At 29.6% G+C, this 20,795-nt stretch overlaps 1 protein-coding gene across 2 annotated transcripts; it reads left to right on the top strand.

The window, feature by feature from the left end:
• The first annotated feature begins 2,876 nt into the window (after positions 1–2,876).
• Positions 2,877–20,311, top strand: LOC135123329 (probable ATP-dependent RNA helicase DDX46). 2 transcript variants are annotated; one of them, XM_064047869.1, is made up of 8 exons: positions 2,878–3,014; positions 3,096–3,290; positions 3,339–3,477; positions 3,526–4,210; positions 10,773–11,972; positions 19,233–19,445; positions 19,500–19,852; positions 19,920–20,311. In XM_064047869.1, exons 1-8 carry the CDS (start codon positions 3,001–3,003, stop codon positions 20,160–20,162), a joined length of 3,042 nt encoding a protein of 1,013 aa, XP_063903939.1. In that variant the 5' UTR covers positions 2,878–3,000; the 3' UTR covers positions 20,163–20,311. The 2 variants fall into 2 exon arrangements, with proteins under 2 accessions (XP_063903938.1, XP_063903939.1); XM_064047868.1 differs by having other exon boundaries at positions 2,877–3,014; positions 19,233–19,852.
• Positions 20,312–20,795: the final 484 nt, after the last annotated feature.

Genomic DNA, 20,795 nt, shown 5'->3' with positions numbered 1-20,795 from the left:
TTCGCGGTCTGTCAAATGGTGTTAATAAATTTTTATTTTTGTTAAGTTTCCGCCAGGTTTGCTCCACGGTGACGATACTATGTGTTTTCTAGGGGCTATAGCTGGTACTAACAACGCCCACCAGCCGTCTATTTTCTTAAAGGGATCTCATTAGCCAAAATCAGTCTTATCTTAGCAGGTACTAGCCCTCTAATAAGAAAATAAAGGACGCGTGGGCATAGCTAGTGCTATAAGACTGATATTGGCAAATAACATACCCCTAAAAAAGAAAGGGTGGGTGGGTGGGGCTAATAATTGCCAAAATAAGACTGATTTTCACAAATGGCATACCTTCAAAGAAAATAAAGGGTGGGTGGGCGGGGCCAATACTTACCGAGATAAGATTGATTTTGCCAAATCATATAGTTTCTACCCTGCATTTTCTTAGAAAATAGGCCATTTGCCAAAATCAGTCTTATCTTAGCAGGTACTAGCCCTCTAATAAGAAAATAAAGGACGCGTGGGCATAGCTAGTGCTATAAGACTGATATTGGCAAATAACATACCCCCTAAAAAAAGAAAGAGCGGGTGGGTGGGGCTAATAATTGCCATAATAAGACCGATTTTCACAAATGGCATACCTTCAAAGAAAATAAAGGGTGGGTGGGCGGGGCCAATACTTGCCGAGATAAGATTAATTTTGCCAAATCATATACTCTCTACCCTTCATTTTCTTAGAAAATAGGTGATTTGCCAATATCAGTCTTCTCTTAGTAGGTACTAGCCCCCCCACCCACCCGCGTTTTTTAAAGGATATGTCATCTGCCAAATTCAGTTTTATCTGAGCAGGTATAGTAACCCCGCCCACCCGCCCTCTATTTTCTAGAGGGATCTCATCAGCCAAAATCAGTCTTATCTTAGCAGGTACTAGACCTATAAGAAAATAAAGGGCGGGTGGGCATAACTAGTGCTATAAGGCTGATATTGCCAAATAACATACCACCCCTTAAAAAAAGAAAGAGCGGGTGGGTGGGGCTAATAATTGCCAAAATAAGACCGATTTTCACAAATGGCATACCTTCAAAGAAAATAAAGGGTGGGTGGGCGGGGCCAATACTTGCCGAGATAAGATTAATTTTGCCAAATCATATACTCTCTACCCTTCATTTTCTTAGAAAATAGGCGATTTGCCAATATCAGTCTTCTCTTAGTAGGTACTAGCCCCGCCCACCCACCCGCTTTTTTTTAAAGGATATGTCATTTGCCAAATTCAGTTTTATCTGAGCAGGTAGTAAACCCGCCCACCTGCCCTCTATTTTCTTAGAGGGATCTCATTAGCCAAAATCAGTCTTATCTTAGCAGGTACTAGACCTCTAAGAAAATAAAGAACGCGTGGGCATAACTAGTGCTATAAAGCTGATATTGGCAAATAACATACCCCCTAAAAAAGAAAGGGCGGGTGGGTGGGGCTGATAATTGTCAAAATAAGACTGATTTTCACAAATGTCATACCTTCAAAGAAAATAAAGGGTGGGTGGGCAGGGCCAATACTTGCCGAGATAAGATTGATTTTGCCAAATCATATACTCTCTACCCTTCATTTTCTTAGAAAATAGGTGATTTGCCAATATCAGTCTTCTCTTAGTAGGTACTAGCCCCGCCCACCCACCCGCTTTTTTTTAAAGGATATGTCATCTGCCAAATTCAGTTTATCTTAGCAGGTAGTAACCCCGCCCACCCGCCCTCTATTTTCTAGAGGGATCTCATCAGCCAAAATCAGTCTTATCTTATCAGGTAGGTACTAGCCCTCTAAGAAAATAAAGAACGCGTGGGCATAACTAGTGCTATAAGGCTTATATTGCCAAATAACATACCCCCTAAAAAAAGAAAGGGCGGGTGGGCGGGGCTAATAATTGGCACAATAAGACTGATTTTCACAAATGTCATACTTTCAAAGAAAATAAAGGGTGGGTCGGCGGGGCCAACACTTGCCGAGATAATATTGATTTTGCCAAATGATAAACTCTCTACCCTTCATTTTCTTAGAAAATAGGCCATTTGCCAATATCAGTCTTCTCTTAGTAGGTACTAGCCCCGCCCACCCACCCGCTTTTTTTAAAGGATATATCATTTGCCAAAATCAGTCTTATCTTAGCAGGTACTAGACCTCTAAGAAAATAAAGGGCGGATGGGCGGAGCTAGTGCTTGCCAAGATAAGGCTGATATTGCCAAATAACATACCCTCTAAGAAAAGAAAACTCACCCTTCATTTTCTTGGAAAATGGGTCATTTTCCAATATCAGTCTTATCTTAGCAGGTACTAGCCCCGCCCACCCACCCTCTTTTTTCTTAGAGGATATGTTATTTGCGAAAATCAAGTTTATCTTAGCAGGTACTACTTAGTTAATAGAGAAGGTCGTGTATAAATCAACATAATTAGACAGAAAAAAAATGGGTTAGGAGTTTCTAAAGGATGTTTTAGAGTTGATGACAGTTAGTTGCCGCCATAAAATTTTAAATATGTCGCCAACTTAATAAAATAAAATCATCGTAAATAACGTTTGATTGAAATATTCCCAATTCCTGACTCAAACTCACCCTCGAGAAAGTTTAACGTTAGGACGTAATCACGGTCTGTCTGAGTAATTCACAACAACCTTTTTTCCCCTGTAATAAGAGATGTGTCTACGAACTTGCTGTATGCACAAACTTAATCACTATTATTAAGTAACCTTAATCATAACCGTAATTAATTCCAATTAAGCTTGTTATCCGATTACCTACTGTTTGGGGCTCTGATTTCACGTCATGATCAGATTAGGGAATTTCGTGTCAATTTACTAATAAATGTCATTTCATTGACAACTGCTTGGAGGGGATTGCCTAACGCAAACTACGCAAGTTTCTACTCTACGCACCCTACCCCCACAGTGACTAAACTGTTTGGTTATGTTCGACGTATAATTTTTAACACTTGTTTGATTGTACAGTTGTAAATTTAAAGAAACCACTAGTAGAAGGATGGCGCGGAGCGGGTAAGCCCCAAAAATACACCCTTAGCACAAAAACAGTTTCGTCAACTGTCAACATAACCTCACTTTTTGTACGTTTTGCAGACGCGATAGAAGCCGTTCCCCGGATAGAAAACGCCGTCGGTCTAGGTCACGCAGCAAAGACAGATCGAGGTCTAGCAGATACCGTAGGAGTAGATCGCGGGACAGACGCAGTCGTTCGAAAGACAGGAGAAGCAGATCGCGGGACCGGAGAGACCGCGAACGACGATCTTACAGTCGAGACAGGGACCGCAGACGGTGAGTCTCAACTAAAGTCGCAACTTAAACTAATAATTTTGCGAATAGGGGTGACAGTAAAGAAAAACGGGGGTCAGGCAGCAGCAAGTCGAGACGGAGAGACAGGTCCAGGTCGCGTTCCAGATCGACAGACCGCAAGAAAAACGATGATTCCGGACTGGGATTCGATCCTGCGAATTTGGACAAGGTTAGTCAGTTTTATACTAATGTCAACAAATAATTAATGTTGTTGTAGGAAGAAGAACAGAAGAAACTCGAGCTTGAGATGCAGAAGCGGCGCGAACGTATCGAGAGATGGCGCGCCGAGCGCAAAAAGAAAGAAGCCGAGATGGCGAAAGGGGCCCCCAAGCCGGCGGCGGCGGGCGACGAAGGAACCGCGAAGAAGTGGTCGCTCGAGGACGACGAGGAAGAGGATGAAGATAAAGATAACAAAGGCGAAAAGGAGGAAAGTGTAGAGAAGGTGGAAACTGAGGAGAAGAACGGCGAGGAGCCTCCGCCTGAGGTGGTAGAGGACGAGGTGGATCCGTTGGACGAGTACATGAAGGGCGTCCAGGAGGAAGTGAGGAAGACGCATAAGCTGGATATGAAGAAGCCAAAAACAGACTCTGGGAATAAAAAAGGTGCCTTAGTTATTGTAACGGGAGTGGCAAAATCTAAAGTCAATAAAAATAAGGGCGAGCTGATCGAGCAGAATCAGGACGGGCTGGAGTACTCGTCGGAGGAGGAGATCGAGGATTTGAAGGACACGGCTGCGAGTATTGCGAATAAGCAGAAGAAGGAGCTGGCGAAGATCGATCACAACAACATTATTTATTTGCCGTTTAGGAAGAATTTTTACGTGGAGGTGCCGGAGATCGCGAAGATGACGGACGAGGAGGTGAAGGAGTATAGGGAGGAGTTGGAGGGAATCAGGGTCAAAGGTGGGTTCCTTTAAATTGTGTTTTGATTTTATAAAAAAAATGGTTCAAGGTTATTTCGGGAGGACTCATTTATGATGATCTAATGATAAAAAAAATATTAAACTGTGAAACTGAAAATTTGCAAGTATATAAAATTGAAAATCAAAAAATTACAAAATTGAAAAATTGATTCATTAAAACTGGACAATTGAGAAATCGAAAAATTGTAAAAATATAAAACTGAAAAATCAAAAAATTGCAAAATCACATAAAAAAAAATTTGGCCAATTGTAAAATCGAAAAATTATCAATCTGTAAATCTGAAAAATTGCAGAAATATAAAATTGAATACATGATTTTAAAATCGAAAAATTGAAAACTCAGATTAATGCAAAATAGAAAAATTACAAAATTGAATATCGAAATTTTGAAAAATTAAAAATCGGAACACGAAATTCGGTTATTGAAAAATCAAAAATTGAATAATCGAAAAAGAAATATTTTAAAAACTGAATAATTGAGACGTCCAAAAAATGTAAAAACGTAAAACTGAAAAATCAAAAAAAAGTAAAATCGAAAACTTGGAAAATTAAAATGAGTAATTGTAAACTGAAAAATTGCAAAATTCGTTGAAAACCATACATTTGAGAACTCCAAAGTTATAAAAAAATAAAGATGGGAACTCCAAGAATTATTAAAAAATAAAAATCAAAAATCAAAAAATTTCAAAATTACGAAACTGAAAAATCGTCGAATTTTAAAATTGAAAAGTTGAAAAATCGGACAGTTGTAACATAGAAGGTAACAAAATTGAAAAATGGAATAATTGCGGAATTATAAAATTGAAAAATCAAAAACATGAAAAATTGAAAATAGAAATTTTGAAAAATTAAAAATCAAATACTTGAAAATTTGTAAAATTACAACATTGAAAAATTGAATAATTGCAAAATTATAAATTGAACAATTAAGAAATTGTAAAATTTAATGCAACTGTAAAGTTAAATATCAAAAAAATTCCAAGAAATTGAAAAATTGGTTCATTAAAAACCGGACAGTTGAAAAATCGAAAAATTGTAAAAATAAAACTGAAAAATCAAAATTCCAAAATTACAAAATTGAAAAATTGGATAATTCTAAAATCAAAAAATTATAAAACTGTAAAATCGAAAAATAAAAAACTTGAATAATTGATTCATTCAAAAACTGGACAATTGAGAAAAGAAAAATTGTAAAAATATAAAACTGGAAATCCAAAAAATTGAAAAATCAGATAAATGAAAAATGGAAAAATTACAAAATTGAATATCGACATTTTAAAAAATTTAAAAAAAAATTGGAAATAGGAACAACGAAATTCGGATAATTGAAAAATCAAAAATGGAATACATTGTTGAAAAAACGAAACATTTTAAAAACGAAGAATAATAAAATGGAAAATTGCGAAATTGATTAATAAAATCCGAATAATTGAGACATTCAAAAATTGTAAAAATTAAAATTCAAAAATCAAAAAATTGAAAAATAATTCAGCTGAAAATTCAAACTAAATGTAAATTGGCAAATGTATTACACTGTAAAAATGAAAAATTGCAACATTCATTAAAAACTCTACAATTGGGAACTAAAAAAATTGTAAAAATATAAAACTGAAAAATCAAAAAATTTCAAAATTACGAAACTGAAAAATCGTGTAATTTTAAAATTGAAAAGTTGAAAAATCGAATAATTGTAAAATAGAAAATAACAAAATTTAAAAATAGCATAATTGCAAAAATATAAAACTGAAAAATGAAAAACTTGATAATTTGTAAAATTGAAAAATTGGATAATTGTAAAATCGAAAAATTATTAAACTGTAAAATTAAAAAAATTAAACTTCATTAAGTTGAAAAACCAAAAATTGTAAAATTGGATGCCTAAAATTAAATATTCAAAAAAAGATCTAAAAATTTTGAAATCGAAAATATTCTAAAATTCACAAATCCAAAAAATTGAAAATTCGAGAAATTGAAAAACTGAAAAATTAAAAATGGCAAAATTACAAAATTGAAAATTTGGATAATTGTGAAACTCTAAAAATGAAAAATAAAAACCTCAAAAATCAAAAATTGCATAAGTGTTCCATTAAAAAGTGGACAATTGAGAAAAGAAAATTTCTAAAAAAATAAAACTGGGAATCTAAAAAATTCGAAAAAATTTTGAAATCGAAAAAATTCTAAAATTCAAATACATATCAAACAATTGAAAAATGAAAAATCGAAACATTGCAAATTTACAAAATTGAAAAATTGGGTAATTGTAAAATCAAAAATTAACTAAATTAAAATATCAAAAAATTATAAAATTATAAAATTGAAAAGTCAAAAACTTGAAAAATTGAAAATCGAAATTTTGAAAAATTAGAAACGAAAAATTGGAAAATCGAAACAATGAAATTCGGATAATTAAAAAATTTTAAATTGTAAAATATAAAAGTGAAAAATCACAAAATTAAAAGATTGCATAATTGAAAAATTAAATAATTATTGTAAAATTGAAAATAGAATAATTTTAAAATTAGAAAAACTACAAAATTGCAAATCGAAATTTTGAATAATTAAAAATCAAAAAATTGAATAGTTTAAAAAATGAAACATTTTAAAACGAAGCATTATAAAACTTAAAATTGAGAAATTAATTAATAAAAACCGATTAATTGAGACATTAAAAAATTGTAAAAATGTAAAATTGCAAAATCAAAAATGTGTAAAATCGTAAAGTTGAAAAATTCAGAAAAACGAAAAATTGAAATTGGGTCATTGTAAACTCGAAAATGTATTAAACCGTAAAAATGAAAAATCGAGAAACTGGAAAATCTGAGATTGAAAATTCAAAAATTAAAATACTGATTTATTAAAAACTGAACAACTGAAGTGTAAAAACATAAAACTGAAAAATCAAAAAATTTAAAAATTACGAAGCTATCGTGTAGTTTTAAATTTAAAATTGAAAAGTTGTAAAATAATTAAACTGAAAAACTTGAAAAATTAAAATTGAAATTTTGAAAAATTAAATACATATAAAAAAAATGTAAAAATCGAATAATGGAAAAATCCTAAAACTGAAACATCATTAAGTTAAAAAATTTAGAGATTGAAAAATCTGATGTCTAAAAAATTGAATATTCAAAAAAATCTAAAAATTTTGAAATCGAAAATATTCTAATATTCAAAAATCCAAAAAAATTTAAATTTCAAGAAATTGAGAAATTGATTCATTAAAAACTAAACAGTTAAGAAATCAAAAAATTGTAAAAGCATAAAACTGAACAATCAAAAATATCAAAATTAAAAAATCAAAAAATTGTGAAGCTATAGAACTGAAAAGTCAAAAACTTGAAAAATGAAAAATCGAAATTTTGAAAAATTAAAAACTAAAAAATTAGAAAATCGAAACAACGAAATTCGGATAATTGAAAAATTTAAAATTGAAAAATTAATTCATTAAAAACTGGATAATTGGGGAGTCGAAAAAATTGTAAAATATAAAACTGAAAAATCACAAAATTGCAAAATTACGTAATTGAAATATTGGATAATTATTGTAAAGTTGAAAAATTATTAAACTGTAAATCTGAAAAATTGCAAAAATATAAAATTGAAAATGGAATAATTTTAAAATCGAAAAATAAGATTTATAATTACAAAATTGAAAATCGAAATTCTGAAAAATTAAAAATCAAAAAATTGGAAATCCGAACAACGAAATTCGGATAATTGAAAAATCAAAAATTGAATAGTTAAAAAAATGAAACATTTTAAAAACGAAGAATTATAAAACTGAAAATTGAGAAATTGATTAATAAAAACCAATTAAATTTCAAAAATTGTAAAAAAGTAAAATTGAAAATCAAAAAATTAAAAATTAAATTTGGGTAATTGCAAACTCAAAAATTTATTAAACTATAAAAATGAAAAATCCGGAAACTAGAAAATCTGAGATTGAAAAATCAAAAATTGAACAACTGATTCATTAAAAACGGGACAATTGGAAACTTGAAAATTGTAAATGAAACTGAAAAATCAAAAAATTTCAAAATTACAAAACTGAAAAATCGTGTAATTTTAAGATTGAAAAGTTGAAAAATCTATAAATTCGATATCATAAAATCGAAAAATAACAAAATTGAAAATCGAAAAATTGTAAAATATCTAATTAAACTGAAAAATTAAAAATAAAAAAAATTGCAAAATCGGATAATTGAAAAATTGAATAATTATTGTAAAATTGAAAATAGAATAATTCTAAAATCGGAAAATCAAATAATTGCAAAATAGAAAAATTACAAAATTGAAAATCGAAATTTTGAAAAATTAAAAATCAAAAAATCGAAACATTTTAAAACGAAGAATTATTAAACTAAAAATTGAGAAATTGATTAATAAAAACCGATTAATTGGGACATTCAAAAATTGTAAAAATATAAAATTGTAAAATCAAAAAAGTGTAAAATGTTGAAAAATCGGAAAAACGATAAATTGTAAAATAATCTAATGGAAAATCAAAAATTAAAATTGGGTAATTGTAAACTCGAAAATGTATTAAACTGTAAAAATGAAAAATCAAAAAATTTAGAAATTACGAAATTGTATCGTGTAGTTTTAAATTTAAAATTAAAATGTTGTAAAATAATTAAACTGAAAAATTAAAAACTTCAAAAAATTAAAATTGAAATTTTGAAAAATTAAATACATATGAAAAAAAAAATAAAAATGGAATATTGGAAAAATTCTAAAACTGAAACATCAGTAAGTTAAAAAATTTAGAGATTGAGAAAGCTGAAAATTAAATATTCAAAAAAATCTAAACATTTTGAAATCGAAAATATTCTAAAATTCAAAAATCCAAAAAATTGAAATTTCAAGAAATTGAAAAATTGATTCATTAAAAACTAGACAGTTGAGAAATCAAAAAATTGTAAAAGCATAAAACTGAAAAATCAAAAATGGAAAAATTATAAAATTGAAAAATTGGATAGTTGTAAAATCGAAAAATTGTAACACTGTAAAATTGAAAAACAAAAAACTTCAAAAATCAAAAGTTGCCTAATTGATTCATTGAAAACTGAACAAATGAGAAAAGAAAAATTCTAAAAATATAAAACTGAGAATCCAAAATATTGCCAAATTACGTAATTGAAAAATCTGATGACTAAAATCAAAGATTCAAAAAAACCTAAAAATTTTAAAATCGAAAAAATTCTAAAATTCAGATATCAAATAATTGAAAAATGAAAAATCAAAACAAAATTGTGAAACCATAAAATTGAAAAGTCAAAAACTTGAAAAATTGAAAATCAAAATTTTTAAAAATTAAAAATCAAAAAGTTGGAAAATCGAAACAATGAAATTCGGATAATTGAAAAATTAATTCATTAAAAACTAAACTGAATAACTAATGAATCGAAAAATTGTAAAATATAAAACTTAAAATTCACAAAATTGCAAAATTACATAAGTGAAATAAAAAATAAGATGATTACAAAATTGAAAATCGAAATTTTGAAAAATTAAATATCAAAAAATTGGAAATAGGAACAAGGAAATTCGGATAAGTGAAAAATCAAAACTTGAATAGTTAAAAAAACGAAACATTTTAAAAACGAAGAATTATAGAACACAAAATTGAGAAATTGATTCATAAAAACCGATCAACCGAGACATTCAAAAATTGTAAAAATGTAAAATTGAAAAATCAAAAAAGTGTAAAATCGAATAATTGAAAAATCGGAAAAACGAAAAATTGTAAAATAATTAAATTGAAAATAAAAAAACTAAAAATTAAATTTGGGTAATTGCAAACTCGAATATTTATTAAACTGTAAAAATGAAAAATCGGGAAATTGGAAAATCTGAAATGAAAAATCAAAAATTGAAAAACTAATTCATTAAAAACTGGACAATTGGGAACTCGAAATTGTAAACACATGAAACTGGAAAGTCGTGTAATTTTAAAATTGAAAAGTCGAAAAATCGAAAAATTGTAAAATAATTAAACTGAAAAATCAAAAACTTGAAAAATTAAAATTAGTATTTTGAAAAACTAAAAATAAAAAAATCGAAGAATGGTAAGATCCTAAAACTGAAACATCATTAAGTTAAAAAATTAAGAGATTGGAAAATCTGACTGTAAAATCAAAAATCTATAAAAATTTCGAACCAAAAAAATTCTAAAATTTATAAACTGAAAAATCGAGGACCTTGAAAGTCTGATAATTGAAAAATTGATTAAATAAAAATCGGACAATTGAGAAATCCAAAAAAGTATAAAAACCTAAAACTGAAAAAATTGCAAAATTATACAGTTTGACAACAATCGGTCCAATAGTTTCGGAGATCATCTGTCTCATAAAAAATTGTTTCTATGCTTTCTTAGCTTATACTCAGGAAGTAAAAAAGTCAGTATACTATTAGAAAATTAGTACTTTTCTAATAAAATTGGCTCTTATGCTAAGTGGGTATATAGACCACCATAGTATCTCATTACAATAGTGTAAAAAAAGTCCAGTATCAAAATTACTAAGACCATTGTTTTTTTGCAGGCAAAGGCTGTCCCAAACCCATCAAAACGTGGGCACAATGCGGCGTCTCCACCAAAGAACTCAACGTCCTCAAAAAACTAGGTTTCGAAAAACCCACCCCCATCCAAGTCCAGGCCATTCCTGCCATCATGTCAGGCAAAGATCTAATAGGGATCGCCAAAACCGGCAGCGGGAAAACCCTAGCTTTCGTCTTACCCATGTTCCGCCACATCTTAGCCCAGCCACCCCTGGAGGAAACCGACGGCCCCATCGCCATAATAATGACCCCAACCCGCGAACTGTGCATGCAGATAGGCAAAGACATCAAGAAGTTCACCAAGGGTTTGAACCTCCGCGCTGTCTGCGTCTACGGCGGCACCGGGATCTCCGAACAAATCGCCGAGCTGAAGCGCGGCGCCGAAATCATAGTATGCACCCCAGGTCGGATGATCGACATGCTGGCCGCCAACAGCGGAAAAGTCACCAACCTCCGCCGCGTCACCTACATCGTCCTCGACGAAGCCGACCGCATGTTCGACATGGGCTTCGAGCCCCAGGTCATGCGCATCATCGACAACGTCCGCCCAGATAGACAGACCGTGATGTTCAGCGCCACGTTCCCGCGCCAGATGGAGGCTCTCGCGCGCCGCATCCTGCAGAGACCCATCGAGGTCCAGGTGGGCGGGCGGTCCGTGGTGTGCAAGGACGTGGAGCAGCACGTGGTCATCCTCGAAGAGGACCTCAAGTTCCTGAAACTGTTGGAACTGCTAGGGTTGTACCAGGAGCGCGGGAGCATCATCGTGTTCGTGGACAAGCAAGAGAACGCCGATATTTTGTTGAAGGAGCTGATGAAGGCGGCGTATAATTGTTTGAGTTTGCACGGGGGTATCGATCAGTTCGATCGGGACTCCACGATTATAGACTTCAAGTCGGGGAAGGTGAAGCTGCTGATTGCGACGTCGGTGGCGGCGCGGGGGTTGGACGTGAAGCACTTGATTCTGGTGGTGAACTACGACTGTCCGAATCACTACGAGGATTACGTCCATAGGTGCGGGAGGACGGGGCGGGCGGGGAATAAGGGGTTTGCGTACACGTTTATCACGCCGGAGCAGTCGAGGTACTCCGGGGACATCATTAAGGCGTTCGAGTTGGCGACGGTGACGGTGCCGGAGCCGCTGAGGGCCCTGTGGGATACGTATAAGGCGAAGCAGGAGGCAGAAGGTAAGGGTTAAACTCGCCTTGAGTTATACAGGGTTGCTAAAAAGTATGGAAGCAGTTGAATGTCTGGGAACGGTTAGTTTTAGATAATAAGCGGAAGCCGAAGCAATAAAAAAGTCTGGGCGACCATCGGTATTGTTTGCAGTTTCTCTATTTCACTCTCTCGTATAGCTCAACAAGTGTTATCGCTTGTTGTCTTAAATTAAGAAAGCTTATACTGTCTAAACCCCTTAGACCATTTTTTTTATTAGAACAGATCATTTTTCAAAAAAATTTCGTTTCTTTGAAAAATTATAAAAATTATAAAGAACCAGAAGGAACACTCCCGCAGCTTTTTTTACTTAAATTTTTCGTTTTTTCTTTTTTTTGCTTTGGATTTTAGATTTGCAATTTTTTGAGTTTTTAAGTTTAAATTCTTCAATGTTTTGATTTCTCGATTTTTCAATTAATTTTTCATGTCTTCAATTTTTCGATTAACAATTTTTTGTTTGGGTTTTTTTCTTTACTTTTCGGTTTTTCAATGTTCTCTTTTTTTACTTGTGAAAATTTTCAATTTTTAGTTTATTTTTTCGTTTCTTCAACTTTTGACCTGCAATTTTTCTAGTTTTCGTTTTAAATTTGTAATAATAATTACAATTTTTAAAATATTTCAATTTTATGATTTTAGAATTTTTCCACTTTTCATGTACTCGATTTTTCGATTTTTAATTTTTTAATTTTTCGATCTTCCAGTTTTTCGATTGGATTCGTTTTTTCTTCTTTCCAATTTTTCGTTTTAAAGTTTCTCGATTTTTAGTTTTCATTGTTTCAATTTTTTTCTTTAATATCATTTGAATTAAAGAAAATGGAAAAAATTCAAAATTGTACAACTGAAAAATTAAAAATAGAAAAACGAAAATTTACACATTTTTTTGTTCTTTCAATTTCTAGTTTTTGCAGTTTTTCGGTTTAAAATTTGTGGAGTTGTCAGTTTTTAATTTTTCATTTTTCGGTTCTTTAATTTATTATTTTAGTTCTTTTATCTCTGTATGTTTACAATTTTTCGATGTTCCGATTTTATAATTTTTCCATTTTTCAATTATTGGATTTTAGAACTTTTTCATTTACTCGATTTTTCAATTTTCGATTTTTCGATCTTCCAGTGCTGCAGTTTATCGATTGGATTCGTTTTTTCTTCTTTCCAATTTTTCGATTCATTAACTTTTTTTGATTTTAAAGTTTTTCGATTTTTGGTTTTCAAAGTTTCAGTTTTTCGATTCTTTAGTCGTTCGATTTGCAAATTTCGATTTTTCAGCTTTTCAAATAAAAAAGTGGAAAAACTGAAAAATTGTAAAATTGAAAAATCAAAAGTGAAAAAACGAACATTTACACATTTTTTAGTTTTTCATTTTAGTTCTTTTATCTCTTTATCTTTACAATTTTTCGATGTTCCGATTTTATAATTTCTTGTTTTTTCAATCTTAATTTTTTCTATTTTTCGTTTCTTCAATTTTTATATTTGCAATTTTTCGTTTCGGTTTTTTTATTTTTGAATTTTTCGATTTTTAGATGTTGTGATTTTATGATTTTTCTTTTTTCAATTTTTGACTTGTTAATTTTTTGTTTCTTCGATTTTTAACCTTCGATTTTTGTAATTTTCATTTTAAATATGTAATAATAATTGCAAATTTTAAAATATTTCAATTTTATGTTTTTATAATTTTTCCATTTTTCAATTATTGGATTTTAGAACTTTTTCATTGACTCAATTTTTCAATTTTCGATTTTTAATTTTTCGATTTTTCCATCTTCCAGTGCTACAGTTTTTCGATTGGATTCGTTTTTTCTTCTTTCCAATTTTTCGATTCATTAACTTTTTTTGATTTTAAAGTTTCTCGATTCTGAGTTTTCAATGTTTCAATTTTTCGTTTCTTTAATTGTTCGATTTGCAAATTTCGATTTTTCAGCTTTTTCAATAAAAAAAATGCAAAATTGTAAAATTGAAAAATCAAAAATGAAAAAACGAAAATTTACATATTTTTTAGTTTTTCATTTTAGTTCTTTTATCTCTTTATGTTTACAATTTTTCGATGTTTCGATTTTATAATTTCCTGTTTTTTCAATCTTGATTTTTGCTATTTTTCGTTTCTTCAATTTTTAGATTTGCAATTTTTCGTTTCGGTTTTTTATTTTTGAATTTTTCGGTTTTTAAATGTTGTGATTTTATAATTTTTCTTTTTTCAATGTGAAATTTTTCAATTTTTGACTTGTTAATTTTTTGTTTCTTCGATTTTTAACCTGCGATTTTTCTAATTTTTAAAATATTTCAATTTTATGATTTTATAATTTTTCCATTTTTCCATTTTTCAATTTTCGATTTTTAATTTTTTCATTTTTCGATCTTCCGGTGCAGCAGTTTTTCGATTGGATTCGTCTTTTCTTCTTTTCAATTTTTCGATTCATTAACTTTTTTTGATTTTAAAGTTTCTCGATTTTCAGTTTTCAATGTTTCAGTTTTTCGTTTCTTTAGTTGTTCGATTTGCAAATTTCGATTTTTCAGCTTTTTAAAAACAAAACAAATGGAAAAAATGCAAAATTGTAAAATTGAAAAAATATAAATTGAAAAACGAAAATTTACACATTTTTTAGTTTTTCACTAGTTCTTTTATCTCTTTATGTTTACAATTTTTTTTAGATGTTGTGATTTTATAATTTTTCTTTTTTCAATGTGAAATTTTTCAATTTTTGACTTGTTAATTTTTTGTTTCTTCAGTTTTTAACCTACGATTTTTCCAATTTTCATTTTAAATACGTAATAATAAATAATAATAATAATTTGAAATATGTATTTTAAAAATTGTAATTATAAGTTTTAAAATACATATTTCAAATTTATGATTTTATAATTTTTCCATTTTTCAATTAAAAATCAAAAATGAAAAAACGAAAATTTACTAATTTTTTAGTTTTTCATTTTAGTTCTTTTATCTCTTTATGTTTACAATTTTTCGATGTTCCGATTTTATAATTTCTTGTTTTTTAAATCTTAATTTTTTCTGTTTTTCGTTTCTTCAATTTTTAGATTTGCAATTTTTCGATTCGGTTTTTTTATTTTTGAATTTTTCGGTGTTTAGATGTGATTTTATAATTTTTCTTTTTTCAATGTGAAATTTTTCAATTTTTACTTGTTAATTTTTTGTTTCTTCAATTTTTAACCTGCGATTTTTCTAATTTTCATTTTAAATACGTAATAATAATTGCAATTTTTAAAATATTTCAGTTTAATGATTTTATAATTTTGCCATCTTTCAATTATTGGATTTTAGAACTTTTTCATTTACTCGATTTTTCAATTTTCGATTTTTAATTTTTCGATTTTTCGATCTTCCGGTGCTGCAGTTTTTCGATTGGATTCATTTTTTCTTCTTTCCAATTTTTCGATTCATTAACTTTTTTTATTTTAAAGTTTCTCGATTTTTAGTTTTCAATGTTTCAGTTTTTCGTTTCTTTAGTTGTTCGATTTGCAAATTTCGATTTTTCAGATTTTTAAATAAAACAAAAAAAGTGAAAAAATGCAAAATTGCAAAATCGAAAAATCAAAAGTGAAAAAACGAAAATTTACACATTTTTTAGTTTTTCATTTTAGTTCTTTTATCTCTTTATGTTTACAATTTTTCGATGTTTCGATTTTATAATTTCTTGTTTTTTCAATCTTAATTTTTTCTATTTTTCGTTTCTTCAATTTTCAGATTTGCAATTTTTCGTTTCGGTTTTTTGATTATTGAATTTTTCGGTTTTTAGATGTTGTGATTTTATAATTTTTTTTTTTCAATGTGAAATTTTTCAATTATTGACTTGTTAATTTTTTTTTCTTCAATTTTTAACCTGCGATTTTTCTAATTTTCATTTTAAATACGTAATAATAATTGCAATTTTTAAAATATTTCAATTTTACGATTTTATAATTTTTCCATTTTTCAATTATTGGATTTTAGAACTTTTTCATTTACTCAATTTTTCAATTTTCGATTTTTAATTTTTCGATTTTTCGATCTTCCAGTGCTACAGTTTTTCGATTCGATTCGTTTATTCTTCTTTCCAATTTTTCGATTCATTAACTTTTTTTGATTTTAAAGTTTCTCGATTTTTACTTTTCAATGTTTCAGTTTTTCGTTTCTTTAGTTGTTCGATTTGCAAATTTCGATTTTTCAGCTTTTTAAATAAAAAAAATGGAAAAAATGCAAAATTGTAAAATTGAAAAATCAAAAATGAAAAAACGAAAATTTTCACATTTTTTAGTTTTTGATTTTAGTCCTTTTATCTCTTTATGTTTACAATTTTTCGATGTCCCGATTTTATAATTTCTTGTTTTTTCAATCTTAATTTTTTTCTATTTTTCGTTTCTTCAATTTTTAGATTTGCAATTTTCCGTTTCGGTTTTTTTATTTTTGAATTTTTCGGGTTTTAGATGTTGTGATTTTATAATTTTTCTTTTTTCAATGTGAAATTTTTCAATTTTTGACTTGTTAATTTTTTGTTTCTTCAATTTTTAACCTGAGATTTTTCAAATTTTCATTTTAAATACGTAATAATAATTGCAATTTTTAAAATATATCAATTTTATGATATTATAATTTTTCCATTTTTCAATTATTGGATTTTAGAACTTTTTCATTTACTGGATTTTTCAATTTTCGATTTTAAATTTTTCGATTTTTCGATCTTCCGGTGCTGCAGTTTTTCGATTGGACTCGTTTTTTCTTCTTTCCAATTTTTCGATTCATTAACTTTTTTTGATTTTAAAATTTCTCGATTTTTAGTTTTCAATGGTTCAGTTTTTCGTTTGTTTGGTTGTTCGATTTGCAGATTTCGATTTTTCAGCTTTTTAAATAAAAAAAAAAAATGGAAAAAATTCAAAATTGTAAAATTGAAAAATCAAAAATGAAAAAAACGAAAATTTACACATTTTTTAGTTTTTCATTTTAGTTCTTTTATCTCTTTATGTTTACAATTTGTCGATGTTCCGATTTTATAATTTCTTGTTTTTTCAGTCTTAATTTTTGCTATTTTTCGTTTCTTCAATTTTTAGATGTGCAATTTTTCGTTTCGGTTTTTTATTTTTGAATTTTTCGGTTTTTAGATGTTGTGATTTTAAAATTTTTCGTTTTTCAATGTGAAATTTTTCAATTTTTGACTTGTTAATTTTTTGTTTCTTCAATTTTTAACCTGCGATTTTTCTAATTTTCATTTTAAATATGTAATAATAATTGCAATTTTTAAAATATTTCAATTTTATGATTTTATAATTTTTCCATTTTTCAATTATTGGATTTTAGAACATTTTCTTTTACTCGATTTTTAGTTTTCAATGTTTCAGTTTTTCGTTTCTTTAGTTGTTCGATTTGCAAATTTCGATTTTTCAGATTTTAAAATAAAAAAAATGGAAAAAAATGCAAAATTGTAAAATCGAAAAATCAAAAACGAAAAAACGAAAATTTACACATTTTTTAGTTTTTCATTTTAGTTCTTTCATTTCTTTATGTTTACAATTTTCCGATGTTCCGATTTTATAATTTCGTGTTTTTTCAATCTTGATTTTTGCTATTTTTAGTTTCTTCAATTTTTAGTTTTGCAATTTTTCGTTTCGGTTTTTTTATTTTTGAATTTTTCGGTTTTTAGATTTTCTGATTTTATAATTTTTCTGTTTTCAATGTGAAATTTTTCAATTTTTGACTTGTTAATTTTTTATTTCTTCAATTTTTAACCTACAATTTTTCTAATTTTTATTTTAAGTACGTAATAATAATTGCAATTTTTAAAATATTTCAATTTTATGATTTTATAATTTTTCCATTTTTCAATTATTGAATATTAAAATTTTTTCATTTACTCGATTTTTCAATTTTCGATTTTTAATTTTTCGATTTTTCGATCTTCCGGTGCTGCAGTTTTTTGATTGGATTCGTTTTTTCTTCTTTCCAATTTTTCGATTCTTTAACTTTTTTTGATTTTAAAGTTTCTCGATTTTTAGTTTTCAATGTTTCAGTTTTTCGTTTCTTTAGTTGTTCGTTTTGTAAATTTCTATTTTTCAGCTTTTTAAATAAAAAAAAATGGAAAAAATGCAAAATTGTAAATTCAAAAGTGAAAAAACGGAACTTTACACATTTTTTAGTTTTTCATTTTAGTTCTTTTATCTCTTTATGTTTACAATTTTTCGATGTTTCGATTTTATAATTTCTTGTTTTTTCAATCTTCATTTTTTCTATTTTTCGTTTCTTCAATTTTTAGATTTGCAATTTTCCGTTTCGGTTTTTTTATTTTTGAATTTTTCGGGTTTTAGATGTTGTGATTTTATAATTTTTCTTTTTTCAATGTGAAATTTTTCAATTTTTGACTTGTTAATTTTTTGTTTCTTCAATTTTTAACCTGCGATTTTTCTAATTTTCATTTTAAATGCCTAATAATAATTGCAATTTAAAAAATATTTCAATTTTATGATTTCATATTTTTTCCATTTTTCAATTATTGGATTTTAGAACTTTTTCTTTTACTCGATTTTTCAATTTTCGATTTTTAATTTTTAATTTAAATCAATCTTTATTTCAGTTTATGTACCCTCAGTGCTATAATTTTTTACATTTTTTAAATCAGTCTTATCTTACTAAGTACTAGCCCCGCCCACCCACCCCCTATTTTCTCAGAGGATATATCATTTGCCAAAATAAGACTTATGTTAGCAAGTACAAGGCTCGCCCACCCGCTCTTTATTTTCTCAGAAGTTAGTAAGATAGGTCTGATTTTGGCAAATGATATGTCCTCTGAGAAAACAGGGGCGGGTGGGCGGGGCTAGTACTTGGTGAGATAAGACTTATTTTGGCAAATGACATAAACTCTGAGAAAATAGGGGGCGGGTGGGCGGGGCACAATAGTAAGTTGGTAAGCGAAAAAAGATAAGCCGCTCTGTAGCCTAGTGGTCAAGGCACCGGCCCGGCAAGTGGGAGGTGTGTGGTTCGATTCCCACCGGGGCAGCAACATTTTTCTTCGCCTACCTACACACTTTTTACTAAAAGACTTATACCAGTTCCTTCTTAACCCATCCACATTTACAATATTTTTAGTCATGGTGTAACATATTTAAAACCTAAATACTAACTTTTAAGTAACTGATCACCAGGGAGCAGCACTTCTCGGGTCTTTCGAATGGACTTTCCTAAAATACTTAAAATAATGTGGCTTATCTTTTAAACTTTGATACATTAACCAACACCGGGTTTATTTTTGCAGGCAAGAAGGTCCACACCGGTGGCGGCTTCAGCGGCAAGGGCTTCAAATTCGACGAGAACGAAGCGGCGGCTGTCAACGAGCGCAAGAAGTTCCAAAAAGCTGCCCTAGGTCTGGCAGACTCCGACGACGAAGACCTGGAGCACGACATCGACCAACAAATCGAGAGTATGTTTGCTACGAAACGAACAGTAAAAGAAATCAAAGCTCCTCTAGGTACATTTTCCACTTGTGTCACACTCGTGGAGTTATATTTTTTTTACTTCTTAGGGCTTATTAATCCAGCCGCCATGGGTAACACCCACACCGCAATCGATAAACTGGAACTGGCGAAAAGGTTAGCTTCTCGCATCAACTTCTCCAAGAACATAAGTTTGGATACGAAGTTCGCCACGCAACAAGCTGCCGAGTCGATCTTGAAGGGTAGCAGTAGCACGTTGGCCATCACCGCCAAGACGGTGGCTGAACAATTGGCGGCGAAGTTGAACACGAAGTTGAATTATCAGCCGAAGGACGACGACGAAAGGGACGACATTGATAATGAGCAGACCTTCAGGAAGTATGAAGAGGAGTTGGAGATTAATGACTTCCCGCAGCAGGCGAGGTGGCGCGTCACGTCTAAAGTGCGTATATTAATTAATTACCTGAAAGTTACCACATTTCTTAAATTATTGTTGTTTTTGTTCACAGGAAGCCTTGGCACAAATTTCGGAATATTCAGAGGCTGGGATTACGGTCAGAGGGACGTACGTCCAGCCGGGGAAGTCGCCCCCAGAAGGAGAGCGGAAGTTGTATCTGGCGATCGAAAGTACGTCGGACATCGCCGTGGCTAAAGCCAAAGCGGAGATCACGCGGTTAATTAAAGAAGAGTTGCTGAAATTGCAAACGGCGGGTCACCATACGTTTAACAAAGCTAGATATAAGGTGGTGTAAAGTTTATAAAGTGTTTCAATTAAAAGTTTTAACGTTTCGTCACATTATATAATCAATCAATTTTTATCCAAGTGTATGATAGTACGAGTCCTGAAGGAGTGTATTATTTAAGGCAGATATTTATTAGAAAAATAAAACTTTTTTAATCATGGTGTGGTTTGATTTCGACGTGGTTGCATTGAGATTATCCAAGTCATTTTTTGCCATGAATGTTCACAAAGTTATATGTTCAAATTTGGCGGGTTTGGCTTTTTGGTACATTCGAATTTTTTCCTCCTGTTTCCATATTTTTTGTTACGCCACTGAATTAAGCTCAACAAAACACTTTTACAAACGGTGATTCCGTGCCCGAATGGAAGATATATTTGGTTCATACATTGTTTTAATGTGTAATTCAATCAAACGTATAATTGGTTGCATACACATGTTTATTAATACAGTACACTTTGTTAAGTTGTCAGCCGTGTAAGGGTCATCAAACACTCATTATTAAAGTTGACAGATGAATTTTAAACTTTGCAGGCATGAATTATTCCCCATTACTGTTTTTTTTTGTTTTTGGCCGCCTGACATCAAAACTGATAACTGTAAACTGAGATTGCTAATAATTCAGAATTGCCAACCCAAAAATTT

The sequence above is a fragment of the Zophobas morio genome, unplaced genomic scaffold (genome assembly GCF_036711695.1).
Source record: "Zophobas morio isolate AGI-343-1 ecotype UQ-CSIRO unplaced genomic scaffold, CSIRO_AGI_Zmor_V1 ptg000006l, whole genome shotgun sequence".
Taxonomy (NCBI): domain Eukaryota; kingdom Metazoa; phylum Arthropoda; class Insecta; order Coleoptera; family Tenebrionidae; genus Zophobas; species Zophobas morio.
The sequence above is the reverse complement of the archived record's forward strand: the minus strand, read 5'-3'. Positions and strand labels throughout refer to the sequence as shown.

Excerpts from the sequence above, each read along its gene's own strand:
- LOC135123329 (XM_064047868.1), top strand. Across the intron at positions 3,478-3,525 it reads ATCCTGCGAATTTGGACAAG|GAAGAAGAACAGAAGAAACT; the intron begins GTTAGTCAGTTT and ends ATGTTGTTGTAG. Across the intron at positions 4,211-10,772 it reads GGAGGGAATCAGGGTCAAAG|GCAAAGGCTGTCCCAAACCC; the intron begins GTGGGTTCCTTT and ends GTTTTTTTGCAG.